Consider the following 17985-nt stretch of genomic DNA (forward strand, 5'->3'; position numbering starts at 1 on the left):
TTAAAGATAAAATTGTGAAATCATGAAATGCCCGTTCTTAATAGTTTACTGTTCTTTAAATTTTGATTTACTGTGTGCCATTTCCTTAAAATACTTGTGATTGATTGTGTGATATAGACCAAAAAAATAATTATACAGTAGGATGACAATTGGCTTCACATTTGTAGTCTCTTATACTTTGCAACAAGTATTATCAACTTATCAAAAGTGATGTTTATGTTTTCCAATTTAAATGTTTAAAGGTAAAATGTCTATATAAATACTGCTCCTTTTGCAATGAAATCTGTAGGTAGAAACCACTTAGAAAAAAAATAACTATAATAAAATTGAGAAAAAATTGACATTTCTGTTTGTTTATTTTGTTTTTTTTTAATACAGCTTTCTTTATGCAATAAAAAAAACAAACAAAAAAAAAAACAAGTAAAAATGCATTTTAGAATCAGAGAAGACAATTTCAAAACTTCTTGGTATCTGCAGCTCCTGCTTGTGTCAGTAGGAAACTCTGGATTCTTGCAAATACTTTTTGGGTGTCTTATTTAATGTTTTTACAAGGGCTGGAGCACTCCTGAAAGTCTAACTTCAACTGTGTTTTTCAGGCACTTCTGAAAATCATGAGCCTAAACTATTGTAATTATAATTAGATAATTGCATATGGTCTGTTTCACTTCATGTTGCACTGTTGATGTGTTGATTTCTTACTTGGATGGCAAGTCTTGGAGAGAAAGGTAGATGCTGCCAGAAATTACAGTGGTGCAGCAAATGACACTACATCTGTGAGTTGCTTTGCAACTAATTTGCAAGGCATCGCAAGGCATTGCAAGGCAACCCCAGGCTGTTGAATCTGTAGCCTTAGCTACTCTTCAGAATCACAGAGTAGGTGGAGATGCATCATGCTTTTAAGCCATCCCAAGGTTACCGGGGATAATTTCATGTATCAAATCTAAATACTCTTCGTGTTTTGAATGAATAATTTTTTCATAGCTCCCCACAAACAACACATTGGAGTGGAATGAATGTCATGATTCCTGCCAAAGTTTGTTGAATTTCTATGAAGGGTACTTGTTTATACCTTCTTTACAGAAGGTAGCAGATGTAGAATACAATTATTAATGATAATAATCTACTATGATGATAATGATGTGTTTAAAAATAATTGACTTATAAATCTTGCTGTTAATAATCAATCACTGTTTAAAGCTGATGACAGGGGCAAAATGAATTGGATAAGTGCAGACAAACAACAGAATTTTATGATGAATAGATAATATTTAACTTCTAACCACTATTGTTCTCATTTGTATTTCTTAGACTATTGTTAACTGTGAAATCAGAGCATGACATTTTACCTAGTGAAAAAGTACCTATATTTTTCATTGGTTATGGAACAGTACCAAGAAATAGCTATATTTGTTTTTATGCTCTGCTTTGCAACTGAGGGTTCAGTCTCACCTTAGAGCTTTAAAGAGGTTTTTGTGTCCTTCAATCAGTACTTCAAACAGCCCTCTAAGAATAGCCTTTGCTAGTTATGCATCCTTGAGAAAGTTAAAAAACAATCAAAGTGTATCAATCATAAAATTTACTAAACATTTAGTGTTCTCAGAATCCATGGTAACTGAATATTTCTCTCTTCAGTTTATTTCTCAGGGGTTTTTTTTAACTATTTAGGTTGGGTGTTGTGTCCTCGTTCAGTCTGAATCAAATGTTTCACAGTTCAAGATGCTTTATGATCAAGATAATGCTACGGTGACAGCTACCAAAAAATAAAAAGGAAGTTTCTAGGGAGCTTTTACTGCACCCATTTTTAAGGGCAAATCAGCTCTTACTGAAAGTGCTTGAAGAATTCTGATGTGAAAAAGAATAAGAACAAAAGTAAGAGAAATTAAGTGTAATCACAAATCCGTAGAGGTGTTAAATTTTATGTTAACTCCTTTGTGTTGCACGCACATAGTAACAGAAGCCTAATTAACTGTCAGGTGCTATGACCCAAGGTGGGCTGCTTGGTCTGGATTGCAAAGCATAGTCTCAAAAAAGCTACAACTGTACAAGGACATTTCATGTACAAGCTGTACTCTGCCATCCGGAAGGTAGCCAGTATAGAATGGCCTACTTCCATACTATCAAGTTCTTTTGACCAGACAAAAATAGGTCAGCTTCATGGAAAGTGATTGCAGAGAATAGTTCCTAATCTGTATCAGTTTCCCTAAACGCCAAGCTTTACTTGGTGTTGGTCATAACTGTGCCCAGTGACTGTGCTAAAGCTAACAGTATGGATGACTGAAATGCCCAGGAACTTTCCCTGACACTCTCATGTTCTACTTTAAGTCTCTAAAGCAAAATAAAATGAGCTTGTTTATACCTTTAGTCTATTTGAAAATGTCTATAATGGCACTAAGTGGTGGGGTAGGAAAAAAAATGTACAGAGGCTTTTTTATGACTAGCTGTCAAAAGTGTAGCTAACTCAGGTAGGTCAAATAGAAACAACAGGCAAGGGTCATTGAGCTGACAGTGTGGGTGCCAAACCAAGCAAGACGGAGCTGTAAAGAGCTTATCTGGGATTGTGAATAGTCATGGCCTCAGTATAACAAAATGTGGAGAGATTCAGAGCTGGAAGTGAACAAACAAAAAACATTATATTAGAAATGGGAGGAAAAAAAAAAAATGCAACATTTGAGCAGGAAGCAGGAGTTGACCACAATCAAGTTATAAGATGAAAACAAGATGAAGGATATATTTGTGTCTGTTTTAGGAGAAGGGAGACAAGTGTGCATGTCTAATGTAAGAACAGACAGGGTAAGGAGGAAAGAGAAGGCCACAGCAGGGGGAGACAGATATGCAGATAGTGCAAAGGTGTGAGACTTAGAAGGATGTACAGAGAAGCCTTTTTTTTTGATCTCTTCTCTGAATCGGGCGCTTTCGATCTCGAGACCCGGAAGCCCCAGGCAGTCCTTGTAAGAGCAGCTGACGTGGCATGGGCGTTACCATGATGAGGGCGATCCCACCCCCGCCCCTCACCTTGAAAAAGCCTCAGGGAGGGCACGGACATGTTGCTGCCCACCAGGTGCTGGGAAGGGCAACCAGCTTGTGATGCGGGTGAGTACCAGCCACACTGTGCTGCAGCAGTGGGTATGGTAACTCGTGTAGTAGGGCACAGAGGTTGTCACTTTTTGCTTGTTAGACCCTCTCACCTATTGCCAGTGTCCCAGACTGCTGCCAACCATGGTCTCCTCCAGAAAGAGAGCTTGTCTCAAAAAGACTACAGCAACAGAGACCAACAGCCTGCCCAGAACCATGGCTGTTCAGGTTTGCAGCTGCAGGGAAGCAGCCTGCTGCTGCCAGGGAAGGAGGGCAGCATTCCACCTGTGTGAGTTGTGAGCAGATGCAAGATCTGCTCAACATGGTCACAAAACTTAAGGAAGAGGCACTAAGGTCCATCAGGGAGTGTGAAAAGGAGATCGACTGGTGGAGTAAATCCCTAGCATGCCACTCAGAGAGGCTCCGAGGGTATACTCCCCAAAAGGTTGATGGACCCCCTGCCCTGCTGGGCAGAGGGGGAAGAATCAAGAGAGCCCCTGCCCTGTCACTGTCAGGCAGAGGTAGGTGACAGAAAAGATGACAAGGGTTGGAAGTGAGTTCCATTTTGGTACCGCGGTTAACCCCCCTCCCTACCTGCTTTGCCTCCCCAGGTGCCCCTCCGTAATAAGTTTGAGGCCCTGGATCTTGCAGAAGAGGTAGGTGAAGATGTGGTGCAAGGCCCGCCTACAAGGTCACATAGAAAGAGGCAGTTGACTCCACATCTCAAGACCACCTCAGACAAGAAAGAAAGAAGGGTATCTGTAGTAGGCAATTCCCTTCTGAGAGGGACAGAGGGCCCAATATGCAGAGCTGATCATCATTGTAGGGAAGTTTGTAGTCTACCTGGAGCCGGGATCAGGGATATCACCAGGACACTACCCAACTTGATGCACCCAACAGATGACTACCCACTGCTGATCTTCCAGACAGATGGGGAGGAAGCTGCATCCTGCAGTCTGAGGGGAATGAAGAAAGATTTCAAGGCCTTGGGACGGATGGTAAAACAGTCTGGGGCTCAAGTGATTTTCTCTTCCCTCCTTGCAGTTTTGGGTGATGATATGGGAGGGAATAGAAAAATTAAGTCCCTAAACAATTGGCTACAAGACTGGTGCTACAGACAGGGCTTTTGCTTCTTTGATAATGGCTGGTTTTACAAGACACTAGGCTGAACAGTGATATGTGGGAAAGGTTTATCTAACAGGGGCAAAAGGATGCTGGGGCAGGAATTAGCGAGGCTCATTTGGAGAGCTTCAAATTAGACACAAAGGGAGATGGGGTTGTGGCTGGGCTTGCATCAGTGGGATAGCACTCCAGACTTGATGAAGACTGGGAGGCTTCCCATACCCCTAGGGTGAAATCAGTGTGCTCAGCTCACTCCCTGAAATGCCTGTACACCAATGTGCGCAGCATGGGGAATAAGCAGAAGGAGTTAGAAACCTGTATTCAGGCAGGAGATTATGACCTGGTGGCAATTCTGGAGACATGGTGGGGCAGCTCACATGACTGGAATGTGGTCATGGATGGCTATGTCCTTTTCAGGAAAGACAGGCCAGCCAGGCATAGTGGTGGAGTTATTCTTTACGTGAGAGAACAACTACAATGTATTGAGTATTGTGCAGGCACGGATGAGGAGCAAGCTGAGAGTCTATGGGCGAAAACTAACGGGCAGGCTGGCAAGGGTTATACTGTTGTGGGTGTCTATTACAGGCCACCAGATCAGGATGAGGAAGTTGATGAAAACTTCTACAGGCAGCTGAGAGCAGCCTCACATTCACAGGCCCTGGTTGTGGTGGGGGATTTCAACTTCCCTGATGTTTGCTGGAAGGACTACTCAGCCAGCCAGCCACAGTGTAGGAGGTTCCTCCGGTGCATTGATGATAAATTTCTGATGCAAATGGTGGAGGAGCCGACTAGGAGAGTGCACTGCTGGATGTCATCCTCACTAACAACGAGGGTCTGGTTGAAGCAGTAAAGGTTGAGGGTTGCCTTGGTTACAGCGACCATGAAATGGTGGAGTTCAGGATCTCATGTAACAGGAACAGAATAGCAAGCAGAATTGCAACCCTGGACTTCAGCAGGGCAAACTTGGGCCATTTCAAACAGTTGCTAGGGGAAATCCCACGGGCAAGGCTGCTCGAAGGTAAAGGGGCCCAAGATAGTTGGTTAGTGTTCAGGGACTGTTCTACCAGGCTAAAGATCAGAGCATCCTGACACGTAGAATGTCAACGAAGGGAGCCAGGAGACCTGCGTGGTTAATCAGGAACTGCTGGGTAAGCTCAAGTGGAAGATGAGAATTTATAGATCATGGAAGGAGGGGCTGGCCACTTAGGAAGAATATAAGGCTGTTGTCAGAGGGTGTAGGGAGGTAATTAGGAAAGCTAAGGCGTCCTTAGGATTAAACCTGTCAAGAGGAGTCAAGGACAACAGAAAGAGCTTCTTTAAATACATGGCAGATTAGACTAACACCAGAGGCAATGTAGACCCACTGATGAATGAGGTGGGTGCCTTGGTGACAGAAGATACAGAGAATGCAGAGTTACTCAGTGCCTTCTTTGTTTCCTCTGTTGGAGGCTGTCCTGAGGAGCCCCGTGCCGTTGAGGCCCCAGAGGAAGTCAGGACAACGGAGGAGTCTGCCTTAGTTGATGAGGACTGGGTTAGGGAGCAATTACACAATCTGGAGAATGATGGGTCCGAATGGGTTGCACCCGTGGGTGCTGAGGGAGCTGGCTGAGGTCATTGCTGGACCACTCTCCAACATCTTTACCAAGTCTTCGGAAACAGGAGAGGTGCCTGAGGACTGGAGGAAAGCAAATGTCACTCCAGTCTTCAAAAAGGGCAAGAAGGAGGACCCAGGTAACTATAGACCAGTCAGCCTCACCTCCATCCCTGAGAAACTGATGCAACAGCTGATCCTTGGTGCCATCTCAAGGCATACCAAGGATAAGAGGGTCATTAATGGCAGTCAACATGGTTTCACCAAGGGAAAGTCATGCTTGACCAAGCTCATTGATTTTTATGAAGACATAACGAGGTGGGTAGATGATGGCAGAGTGGCGGATGTGGTTTACCTTGACTTCAGTAAGGCATTTGAAAAAGTCTCCCACAGCATCCTTACAGCTAAATTGAGGGAGTGTGGTCTGAATGATCTGGTAGTGAAGTGGACTGGGAACTGGCTGAAGGAGAGAAGCCAGAGAGTCATAGTCAATGGGGCAGAGTCTAGTTGGAGGCCTGTATCTAGTGGAGTGCCTCAGAGGTCAGTACTGGAGCCTGTATTATTCAATATATTCATCAATGATTTGGACGGGGGAATAGAGTGCAGTATCAGCAAGTTTGCTGATGACACCAAGCTGGGAGGAGTGGCTGACATGCCAGAAGGCGGTCCTGCCATCCAGCAAGTCTTGGACAGGCTGGAGAGTTGGATGGGGAAAAATTTAATGAAATATAACAAGGGCAAGTGTAGAGTCTTGCATCTGGGTAGGAAAAAACCCAGGTTCCAGTATAAGTTGGGGAATGACCTTTTAAAGAGCAGTGTAGGGGAAAGGGACCTGGGGTGCTGGTGGACAGCAGGGTGATTGTGAGCCAGCACTGTGCCCTTGTGGCCAGGAAGGTCAATGAAATCCTGGGGTGATTTAGAAGGGGGGTGGTTAGTGGGTCAAGAGAGGTTCTCCTTCCCCTGTACTCTGCCCTGGGGAGACCATGTCTGGAATATTGTGTCTAGTTCTGGGCCCCTCAGTTCAAGAAGGACAGGGAACTGCTGGAGAGAGTACAGCACAGAGCAACAAAAATGATTAAGGGAGCAGAACACCTCCCTTATGAGGAAAGGCTGAGGGAGTTGGGTTTCTTTAGTTTGAAGAAGAGGAGACTGAAGGGTGACCTTATTAATGTTTACAGATATATAAAGGGTGAGTTTCACAAGGATGGAGCCAGGCTCTTCTCAGTGACAACCAATGGTAGGACAAAGGATAATGGGTTCAAACTGGAACACAAAAGGTTTCACTTAAATTTTAGAAGAAACTTCTTCATGGCAAGGGTGACAGAACACTGGAACCAGCTGCCCAGGGCGGTCATGGAGTCTCCTACTCTGGAGACATTCAAAACCCGCCTGGACACATTCCTGTGTAGCCTCATCTAGGTGTTCCTGCTCCAGCAGTGGGATTGAACTAGATGATCTTTTGAGGTCCCTTCCAATCCCTAACATTCCGTGATTCTGTGATTCTGTGAACCTGGATTGAAGAGGAGTTACCCTAAATGCTTTTCAGATTCCTCTAAGAGCACTGTGCAAATATTGGTCTGCTAGTATTTATTCACATGCTGATTTGCCTGTTGTTTTGCTGGCATTAGAACTGTAGTGAAGTGACTCACTTGTATTACAACACAAAATTATAATGACCTCTGCATGGATACTGGCTTCATGATTGGCTTACAATGGCATGGGCCCATTTCTGGAGTCCTTGCTTTTCTGTCTTCCATCACTACTTGAAATGATTCATTAAAATATATGTTCAGTTTAAAAGTGTACTTTTAGTTTACCCAAATCTCACAGGTAAATGGAAATCTGACTTGCTTAAGATTTTCTCACATTAAAAAACTTAAGATTGGTTTCCAAAAACAAGCTGGTACTTTTTTCCCTTTATGTTTTATGGCATAGTGGTTAGAAAATTAACAAAGATTGAGTAGGCCAGGATTCAGCCTTTCTTTCTGATGCAAAGCAAGCTCTGACTTGGTCTCCCACCTAATCACTCCCTGCAGGGTAGTCTGCAATGAGTCTGTCCACCTGTCCTGTGTAAGTATCTCCCATTTGGTATAAAATAAGTAATTAGTTGCTGGAACTGAATTAGGGCATCTTGTCTGCCAGACAAATTCATTAATCAATGAAAGATAGATTTCTTGTCATTCTGAAAGCCAATGAAGATACAAGCACAACAACCATTAACAGTACTAAGAGAAGCCGTACTTACATATCTAAATTGTAGTGGCTAGAATAACTTTCCAGAAAGTTGGGCAGACTAATTAAAATATTTAGCTAGGCAGATCAGACATCTGAGTCTTAATTCCAAAAAAAAGTTTTCTAGCATATTGTCCAAGCAGAGAGGGAATAAACCTTCCTTTAAACAAAAACAAAAACCAAAAAAACCCCTTCATATTTTAATTTTGTAGGTAAGTGAACAGAATTATTTGTTCATCACACAGTCTGTGTCTAATTGATTGCTGGGTGGGATCTGTGTTGTTTTCTGGCATCTTTAAAAGCAGACACTATTATCTGAGGACCTTCTCTCTCATGTGCCACTCATCCGAATCAGTGGGTTAAAATTTTGGTTTGGTTTGTTTTGGTTTGGTTGGTTTGTTTTGATATTTTTTTTTTGTTTTGGTTTGTTTTGTTGTTTTGGTTTGTTTTTTGGTCTTTTTCTTTTTTAAGATTTTTCTTTCTAACTCATGAGGAATACCTTTTAATTGCACTTGGCATCTGAAACCAATTTTTCAACAAAATCTGAGCGAGACTGGTTCAAAGTCACATTAATGGAATTAGTCACATTTAGTTTACTGAGTGAATAAAATTCACCTCTTTTCTATAGTAAAACTGGTGCTTAATAGTGTATGCAAATTCTGTGATATACTAAGCTTCCCAGAATATGTAAATAAATAACTTAGATAAGAGCCTTCAATCCACAGAGTGTGTATGCATAAGAATGTATAGTTCAGTACTTGATTGTCTTTTAAAATATTTATATAGATTTTACTTGGAAGTAAACTTATTAAAACATGCTATGAACCAATAAATAATACTGAAAATAGATGCTGTCTAAAGGGTAATAATATGCAAACTCTATTCCTAATATCATAATTGTGAAATAGATGATAGATTTATATAATAGATCATCCAGATAATAGATCATTCAAGTAGTATGCGAAGTTCATATTACTAGGAGAAAAAAAGGCCAGCTCCCTTTTATCATGGTCTTTACTTGCACTGAAATTCCTGAAATTATATCAATGAAAGATATTTTATTTCAGGTTTCTGAATTGTCTATTTTGTTGACTTCTCTATTTAAGATTGATGTTTCCTCTGCTGTCTCTAGTGGAGTTTTTAATACATTCTGTGAAATGCATTGTACTAGCCACTCTGGAAATCTAAACCCAGTTAACTGCAAATTTCTACAGTATGGACAGGCAGATGAGGTGAAAGGTCCTAGCCTTATTTAAAGTGTCATTACCAGAAGGATGAATAGTTGCATTTCTGTTTCCAAGCATGTTAGCATTCTGGAAATTTGCCATGCTTTTTTATGCAAACTAACTTGATGGATTTCACTGGGATCCCTCTAGAAAGACCAATGACAGCAAAAAAAATGGCTCTTGTGATGTGTTTCTCTACAGCTGTCTGAATATTTTAAATGTGGCTGCCAAAGAGCCCTGAGATAATGGTTTCTGACCATCAGAGAGATGCTTTTTTTAAAGCCAAGATGTGCACAAGTAAACAAAATTCAAGTATTAGGTCCAAACATCAATTCATTTTTCTTCTATTAAAAACTATTTTAAAACATTCCCCTACAATATGGACTTCTCTTGTTTGATGAAAATGATATGATAATACAAAGCTTTAGCAAAACAATTCTTTTGAATAAAAAAAGGAAATTAAGGGAGTGTCACCTTAAATATACACACCTTAAAAATAAAAACTTACTGATGAGCTCCTAAACCACTTGAGAATGGTCATTTATTTGCTAATGTCAGAATAAAAACTGTATAAATTTTAAAATGTAATTGGATTTCTTCTATATCAGAGCCTTACCCTCTAAAAGTATATTTATGTCATAACAAAATAAAAAGACTTACTATTTCTTTGACTAAAATAATTTGCATGTGCTTTTATTGCTTGGCATATATGAGTTTATTTCTCTAAATAGCTTTCACAGTCACTCTGTCATCACTGAACAAAAGAAAGAGACAGGAAAACTGAAGCACAATCACCTTACAAAATATTAATCAATGACTTCACTTAATTGCTTTGATTCCATAAAGTATAATTTATACCAACTAATTATACAGTTTTTGTCATTTAAATGTTGAAGTAAATGTAACCCATCCATCCTTTCTTAAAGCTCATTTAAAGAATTGGAAATAAGCCGCATCTGTCCTTTCAGCTAGCTCAAACTGGTCTAACGCGTGATGCATTACGTTAGCCCATTAATTTCCAGGAAGGTGATGTGCTGAACTGTCTTTTTACTTAACCAGCTATAGTGTGCAGCTTTTATCCACTCTATTCAAAGGCAATGTTGTGTAGTAAAATATTTTAATTTAATTGCTTCAGTATCATTGCTATGATAGGAAAAACACTTCTCTTTTCAGTCTTTGCCTTATTTTTACTGGTTTTGGCAAGAATCAAACTTTGGTATGAAACATTTATTTTAATATTTACAAAAAAGTTCTATCTTCAACAATGAAACATGCACAGTAATGCAGAAAGTCATTGTACTAATGGAGAGTCAGATAAGACATAAATAGAACACTTCTGGAAATAAATTTCTACTCATGAAATCATTCAGGTTCATTTTTCCTTTTAGTTATAAAGAAAATATCCATTTCTGAAGTGTCTCAGTTTTCTGAAATGTGGGCCAATAGATACCTGCAGGTCAAACAACTCTGACAGAGATATATAATGTTTAGAGGTTTCCGCTTTGTTCCACTCGTCATTACTGTGAGACATGCAAGGTGGAAGTTCCCCCACTGAATATGTTCAAAAGCACAAGTTCTAAATAAAAAATTCCATGTTCAGCAGGATATTCAGTGGTTTTTCATCACTGGATGCTGATATCCCATCTGAATCTGACTGTCTCCTTAAAGGACCCTTGATGAGATGAAGGTGTTCCGTGATACATTTTTTTTGCAAGCTTGTAATGTATTATTTATCAATTTAGCTTCTTCAAAGTATTAATAATGTATGTTCTCCCACTTCTGCTGTGAATTTTTTTTTTCTTTCAGCTTAACTGAGTTGAGTTCAGAAAATAAATATAAACTTTATCCTGTAATATCTTCTTATTTGATAAGGTAATCTATAGCATAGCATCTTTGGTATAAGTACTTCAGGAAACTGTGGTCCTGATTATGTGATGCAAAAACATTTAGTCTGCAGCAATTAGTGTTAAAGGACCTTCAGCCCCTTCTTTCACTTGTCACTTGGACTTCCTGGATTCTTTGACCCATGATGACTAGTGTGATACTGGAGGTCTCAAATCTCAGCAGCAGCGAGGGCTCTTTAGGTCTTGCCAGGCTTGAACTTGACATCTAACTAGACCTGATTTTAGAGGCTTCTTTTTCACACATAAACTAAAATTCTACACAAGTATCCCTTTAACTATGGTAGTCAAACAAATTACGAACTCAATTTCTGGCAAGTAGTTACTCTGAACCATTGCAATGTTTTCAAAGAGCAAAACTGAAAAATACAGTTACTATGCTAGAAATAAAATTCATACTCAACTTTTTTTCTATCAATTTTTTTTTGTTAACTGTAACTAACTTTGTCTCTGTGAATTTCAGACACACTATACATCATCTCACATACAACTTAAGCAAATGGGACTGGCTAAGTAAATCCCCATTGATCAGGATTTTTGCTTTTACTATTTTGATTAAGCAGAAGTCTTTAGCTTACAAGAATATAAACATGTTGCCTGTAACACATTCACTTCCTCCCCCAAAAAAAGAATGCTTCTGGCAACTGTCTGCCTTGATCAAGCTTGTTCTAATACACCAGAGTCCCTATACTGACATTTTAGCTTGTAAGCCATGCTAAATGTTTATTATTTTCAATATGAACAGGAACCTCCAGTATTTTTCTCCTCTGTTGAGAGTCACTGCTATAATTCAGCTTCTGTGACATTTGATATAATAGAAAGAAAAGGTTTTCAATGCTATTAGCATGCAAAGCACAGGGCAAGCTTGGTCTCTTGTGATTTTTCTGTTTTTTTCCTCCTTCATAGCGTAACTGGGCAAAGATGTCATATGTACAGTGCATCCATTAAATGGGACCTTAAGGCTATCTTCTTCAAAAAGGATGATATATTCCATGATTCTTCTGTGTCATGAAAACTGTTTGTCATTGTGTGAAACTTGTGTATTTTTTGCAATGCCATAGTAGATGAAGGCATACAATAAAACAGAAAATTACTAAGGCTCCTTACAGCAAAAAAGAAGTAAAATATAAAACTGAAAATCAGATGCAGGAAGGAGCATTGGGCCCAAGGAACTTGCCAGTGCATTGAGTTTTCCAGTTTCTAGGCATTATTTCCTCTTGCCCCTGTAGAACCCTTCCAGCAGCAGAGGTTCCAGCTGAAAGGAAAGAGCAAACTGCAGTGGTGGATGATTTAGCAAGCATTGAGGATGAGGACAGTAAGAATGTTGGTTCAAAGAGATCCTCCAGGATTATTTGCTTGTTGGCCAGATTTGGAGCATGTCACATGTGTTTTGACAGGAAGTCAGAAAAGGAAAAGAGGTGACAGTGGTTGTAGTCCATGTGAGCTCTGACAAAATAAGGTAAGACTGGACAGGGGTCTTAGGGATGAAATTTAGGCTGCCAAGTGAAAGCTGAAGTTAAGGACAGTTATAGTAGCATTGTCTGAAATTGTCTCACTATATGCAATCAGGGAGAGAAAGATGAAAAGGCAAAGCTTTAAATGGCTGCCTGAGAAAACGATGTAAGGAGAAGGGATTAACATTATTGGAAAGTAGGGATACTTGCTAAAGAATCGGTGCCCATTGAGAAGATGTAAAATTCATTTTGGCTGTAGGAAAAACAGGCTTCAGAAAGTTTAAACACTTTCCTATGGCCATTGTGATTCTAGCTGAATAGCTCAGGAAAAATTGTGTGTGTTGGAAATCACACAATTAAAAAAATGCAAAAGTACACAGTTCACATAAAGGGTACAGTAACTAGAATTCTGCATTCTTCACTGAAGAATGCTACAAAAGGTATTGGTAGTCCAGTAGAAAACACAGAAATGGTAGATCACACAGGATCAAACTAGGGTTCAGTAAAAAGGACAAAGAAAAAAACACATTATAAAGGCACGGGTTACAATGGGAACTAGTATGGATAGCTTTAATGCCTAACACTAGACAAGAATATCAGCACAACATGCATGTTCAAAATCTGTGGAAAATAAGAAAATCAGTCAGTCAGCACAATACCAAGGAGGAAAAAACACAGGAAAGACAAAGTAGACTTTATCAGTGGAGGAATAATGACGGTTGTTAAAGGAAGCTCTAAGTCAAATAAGACTTAAAGAATAGAACAGTATTAACACTAGCTTGCCAGGAAAATTTTGCAGCAACCATATGAGTTTAAATGTAATATCTGCAGGAGCAAGATTATATGTTGGTTGTACTAGGTTAAAAAAAAAAAAAAAAGTGAAAATAAATAAAACTGAGGGATATTGCTATAAAAATCTGAATGTGATAGCTGAGGCAGTTTAAATCACTATGGGTGGTTTAGATGCTATCTAGTGACACCATTTTGAACACCCACAACAAATGTACAACACCTATTAAAAAGCAAGTCAGTAAGGGTAAACAATATAGCTAATAAAAGCAACAACATATCTGTCAAAAAATGAAGTTGTGTCTCAGGGAGGACAGTAGAAAGAACCATAAAATCTACTTTGTCTATAAAACCACAGTAAAGAAGAGAAAAAATGAGTTTTAATAAATCTCTGGCAAACAAGCTAATAATAATTGTCTTTTAAAGACATCTGGAGGCAAAAACCTGAAAGGAACTGTGTAAAGTCAACACAAAATTGAGATATAGAAGAAGTGCCCAGAGAAGATAAGATCACAAATGTAAAACCTAATATTTTTTTTTTCTTTCTTTGTGTTCGGCATAGAATACCTGGGGAATTTTTCTATCCTGGAACACTTCTTTATGGGGGACTCATGAGAAGGTTAGATAAGTTATAGAAGCCGTAGTGGAACAAACAAACACAACAGCAACACATCATCGGGATTAGCTGTTACAGGCCGAAGAGCCTGAAGGATGAAATAAGTGGACTATTATGATGTGTGTTATCTTGCTTCAAACCACTCTGGCACATGAAGGCTTGGAGGTGTTAATACAATGCTGTTTTTTTCCATAAAGTTAACCACAGACTTTGAGGGAGCTAAGGATAGATACGACTGACATGCACAGGGCAAAACAGTAGGAGCAGGGTTAATGGACTCATGGAGAATATCCCATACTGAAAAAAACCCCAAACAAATAAACAAACAAACAAACAAACAAAAAAACACAAACAAACAACAAAACAAAAACAACCACACCAAAAAACCCCTGAACACAGCTTTTGTAAAGGTTATATTTTGCAACACTTTCTGAATTCTTTAAAGAGGTCAACATGCAGGTAGACAGGTAGAGATGAATTCAGAACAAATGAGGGGAAGCTGTTGTGTGATATATGATTAATATGTGCACCTCCCTAGTTAGGATGTTGCAGGCTCTGAAATCTGTAAGAAAAATCCATTGAGGGTTGTTAAACACAAAGACACCATCTGGACTAAAAACTGGTTAGAAACTAAGGAAATGTTCTGGAGTACTGTTTAGTCTGTTCTTATACATGCCCTCTAGATAATAGTGTAAGAGACATAAGGCGGGGCCAGATGGATCTTTGTCTTAACATGGTCATTCTTACATGCCTGCAGAAATACAATATATTTTAAGGCTGAGAAAAATAAGAGGAAAAAATTCTATATGAGAGAAAACTGTGAAGTTTCAGGTGTGGTTTGGTACCTGAGGAGCATTCATAATACATAAAGTGGGATTACAATTCATGTGCAAGACAAGTGATACAAAGTAAAAGTCTGCCATGATCTTACTGCAAATTCACATGAATATTCTAATATGAATCTGCCTTACTAACAACTTTTAGCTGCTAATTTTTTCAGCATAGTTATCAAGGTATATGCTTGATTAGTGTCTGCATTCCAAAGATAGAGAATACATAAAACTTCAGTAAATCTAAGGAGAGCAAGAAGTGACAATCCTAGTAATCATACACAAACTGTGGAACTCTGTAAATTAGCATACCTCTGAAAAGCCTCATTTAAAATAATTGGTATGAAATGTTATAAATTGTCAGTGCATGATCACTATTTTGAGGTTGTGTTTCTGGGCCAAGACATGTAAAAAAATCTGTTCCTTATTACCATAACAACGTTTAGCATGAGCCAGTTCTGTCTTTGGTACCTGGAAGTCTCGGGTTATAACCTTTTTTTCATTTGAAGGCTATCATCCAGTTTCTCTTGTGAAAACAGTATTTCCCAAATAATTTTTAAAGTGTAAATGAAATGAACTCTCACGCTGATGCTGTGTAATTATGATGTATTTCCTCTTAAATATTAAAAACTCATAGTTTCAAGTTGAGTTTTGTATTATTTAAACAAACAAACAAACAAAAACAAACAAACACAAAACAAACAAACACAAAAAAACAGTATATTAAAAGTTTTTTCATCATATCCTGTTCTTCTTCCTGGATCACAATTCCCTATATAAATGATTTTTCACATTAATACTTTCAGTCATGCTTATTTGAAAATTAGTGAATTTGGAATACAACATACTCTTAGGAAATCTGGGTGGGTTGTCATTGACATCCGTGAGAGTAATGTTTACAGTGGTAGTACCAGCTAGTCCTCCCAGTTGTCCTCCCATGTCCTTGGCTTGGATTAGAACTTGATATTGTTCTTTCACTTCTCTATCCATATTTGGCAAAGCTGTTCTTATTACGCCTACAAGAAGAAATGGCAAAGAGAAAGTACCAGTAAACAAAGGACCGTGATTATCTGCTGTTACATTTTTATACAGGATCTCTTAGACGAGCAATGAAACTTCTCCTAAGGGGCTGATAAGAAACAAGTTCTCACAGAACCATGCAAATCACTCAGGCTTTTCAAAAGCATGCTCATCAGCTATTCGACCATCCAAAATGACTGCTGTGACTTTTCAACCAGGGCATGAACGGCTGAAAGAAAATGGTGCATTGTTAATAGGGATGTGAATGGTGTGAGCATAGGTTTGCCACGTGGGAACTGAAGAACCTTGTTTTATACAGGGTAGGGCAATGGAGGAAGAGGTAGCAATGCATTTCAGAGCCTCTTCAATTGTTTCCAACCAGTCACCTGCCATCACAGTTAAGCTAAAGTATGCCAAGACAATATTCCTTCTGCACAAAATGCCAACAGCATCCTGACTTGTATCAGCAATAATGTGGCCAGCAGGACTAGAGAAGCTATCATCCCCCTGTACTCGGCACTGGTGAGGCCACGTCTCAAATTCTGTGTTCAGTTTTGGGCCCCTCATTACAAGAAAGGCAGCTTAGAGGAGGGCAACAAGGCTGGTTAAGGGTCTGGAGCAAACACCTTATGAGGAGCAGCTGGGGGAACTGGGGCTGTTTAGCTTGGACAAAAGGAGACTGAGGGGAGACCTTATCACTGTCTACAACTACCTGAAAGGAGGTTGTTAGCAAGGAGGGTGTTGGTCTCTTCTCCCAAGTAGCAAGTGATAGGACAAGAGGAAATGGCCTCGAGTTGTGCCAGGGGAAGTTTAGATTGGATATTAGGAAAAACTTCTTAACTTCTTCACTGAAAACGTTGTCAGGCATAGGAACAGGCTGCACAGGGAAGTGACTGAGTCAATGATATTCAAGGTCTTTTCCAACCAAAAAGATTCTATGATTTTAATTTTATTTGACAGGTGACACAATTCCTTCTTAGACAATAGACCGCACTATGTTAGTCGGAAATACTGAATAGTTAATTGTTATTGGAAGACTCTTTTCTTTCAGAAAGTTTTTTTTAAAGAAAGTTTTCTGCACACAGATGCAGGAGTTTCCTTAAAGAAATGTAAGTAAAATATCATGTGAAGACATTACCCAAATGACTCTGAATCTTCAGTGATTTTGGGTAGCTGATGTCTAAATAGGTATGCCATAATCTTCATTCTCATATGTTAAGAATGTATACGACAAAAGGAAGACTTATATATAGAGAGAGGTAATATTGATTATAGGATTAGCTGATGAGGCTGCAAAAAGCTACAAGGTTTTGGGCACTCAAGCTTTTCTCTCAAAACCAAATATAGAGAAGAAAATTCATTTATTTGTCAAAATCTTAAAAGTGCATAATCCTATATGTTCAGCTATAATTTGCAGAAAATGGCTGGGTGCAGATTGGTACAGACAGCATGCACAAGTGAAAAATAAACCCATGGGACTTTTTGGGGTGGGAGTGGCCCTTTGCAGGGCGGCACAGAGGGATTCCCCAAGAAGCAGGGTGGAGTGTGGGGGCCTGTAGAGCCCCAACGAGGGGGGCAGTGTCCACCTTGTCCCATGCACGCCCGAGGGATTGTGCTCTCCCTGCGCCTGGGTCCACCCCACAGTCCCAGGGCAGGCAGGAGGACACTGCACCCTGTAGACCACAGGAAATGACAAATTCCCACCCTCAGGCTGCTCTCATGGATGTACTATGGCCCTTAATGTCTCGACAAATAGACCCCCCCTTCAATGTCCCCGTCCCAGGCCCCCCAGTAGAACATATGCCTCCTTGCCCTCTGCGGTCACCCATGGCCCTGCCAGAACCCAAGGCCCAGCTTGCTGCAGGCAGATAAGCAGGTTCGACATGTTCTTACAGGTTACCCTGCAAACTGGTAGTCACTTGCCTTAGAGCTTCGTCAGGGAGAGGACTCTCTGGGGTTCCTCCATGGGGAGAGGGGCCTTTACTGGATGGGATCTAAGCTTTTGGGGTGAAGGACGGGGCTGAAGGCTGAAGGCGGTGTGGGTGGGTGGCAGGCCGGAGTGTAGCTCCCTGGCAACTAATTTCCTGATGGAAATGCTCCTTGTAGCCCCATGAACCCCTGTACAGAGAGAC

At 39.9% G+C, this 17985-nt stretch overlaps 1 protein-coding gene across 1 annotated transcript in view; it reads right to left on the reverse strand.

The window, feature by feature from the left end:
• Window positions 1-17985, reverse strand: part of CDH12 (cadherin 12) — a 243216-nt gene that overhangs the window by 63995 nt on the left and 161236 nt on the right. Inside the window, exon 5 of the mRNA XM_082045286.1 lies at window positions 15682-15849. Within this exon, the coding sequence (XP_081901412.1) occupies window positions 15682-15849 (168 nt within the window). The remainder of the gene's footprint in view (window positions 1-15681; window positions 15850-17985) is intronic.

The sequence above is a fragment of the Streptopelia decaocto genome (genome assembly GCF_964273445.1).
Source record: "Streptopelia decaocto genome assembly, chromosome: 2".
In the NCBI taxonomy this organism is placed as follows: Eukaryota; Metazoa; Chordata; class Aves; order Columbiformes; family Columbidae; genus Streptopelia; species Streptopelia decaocto.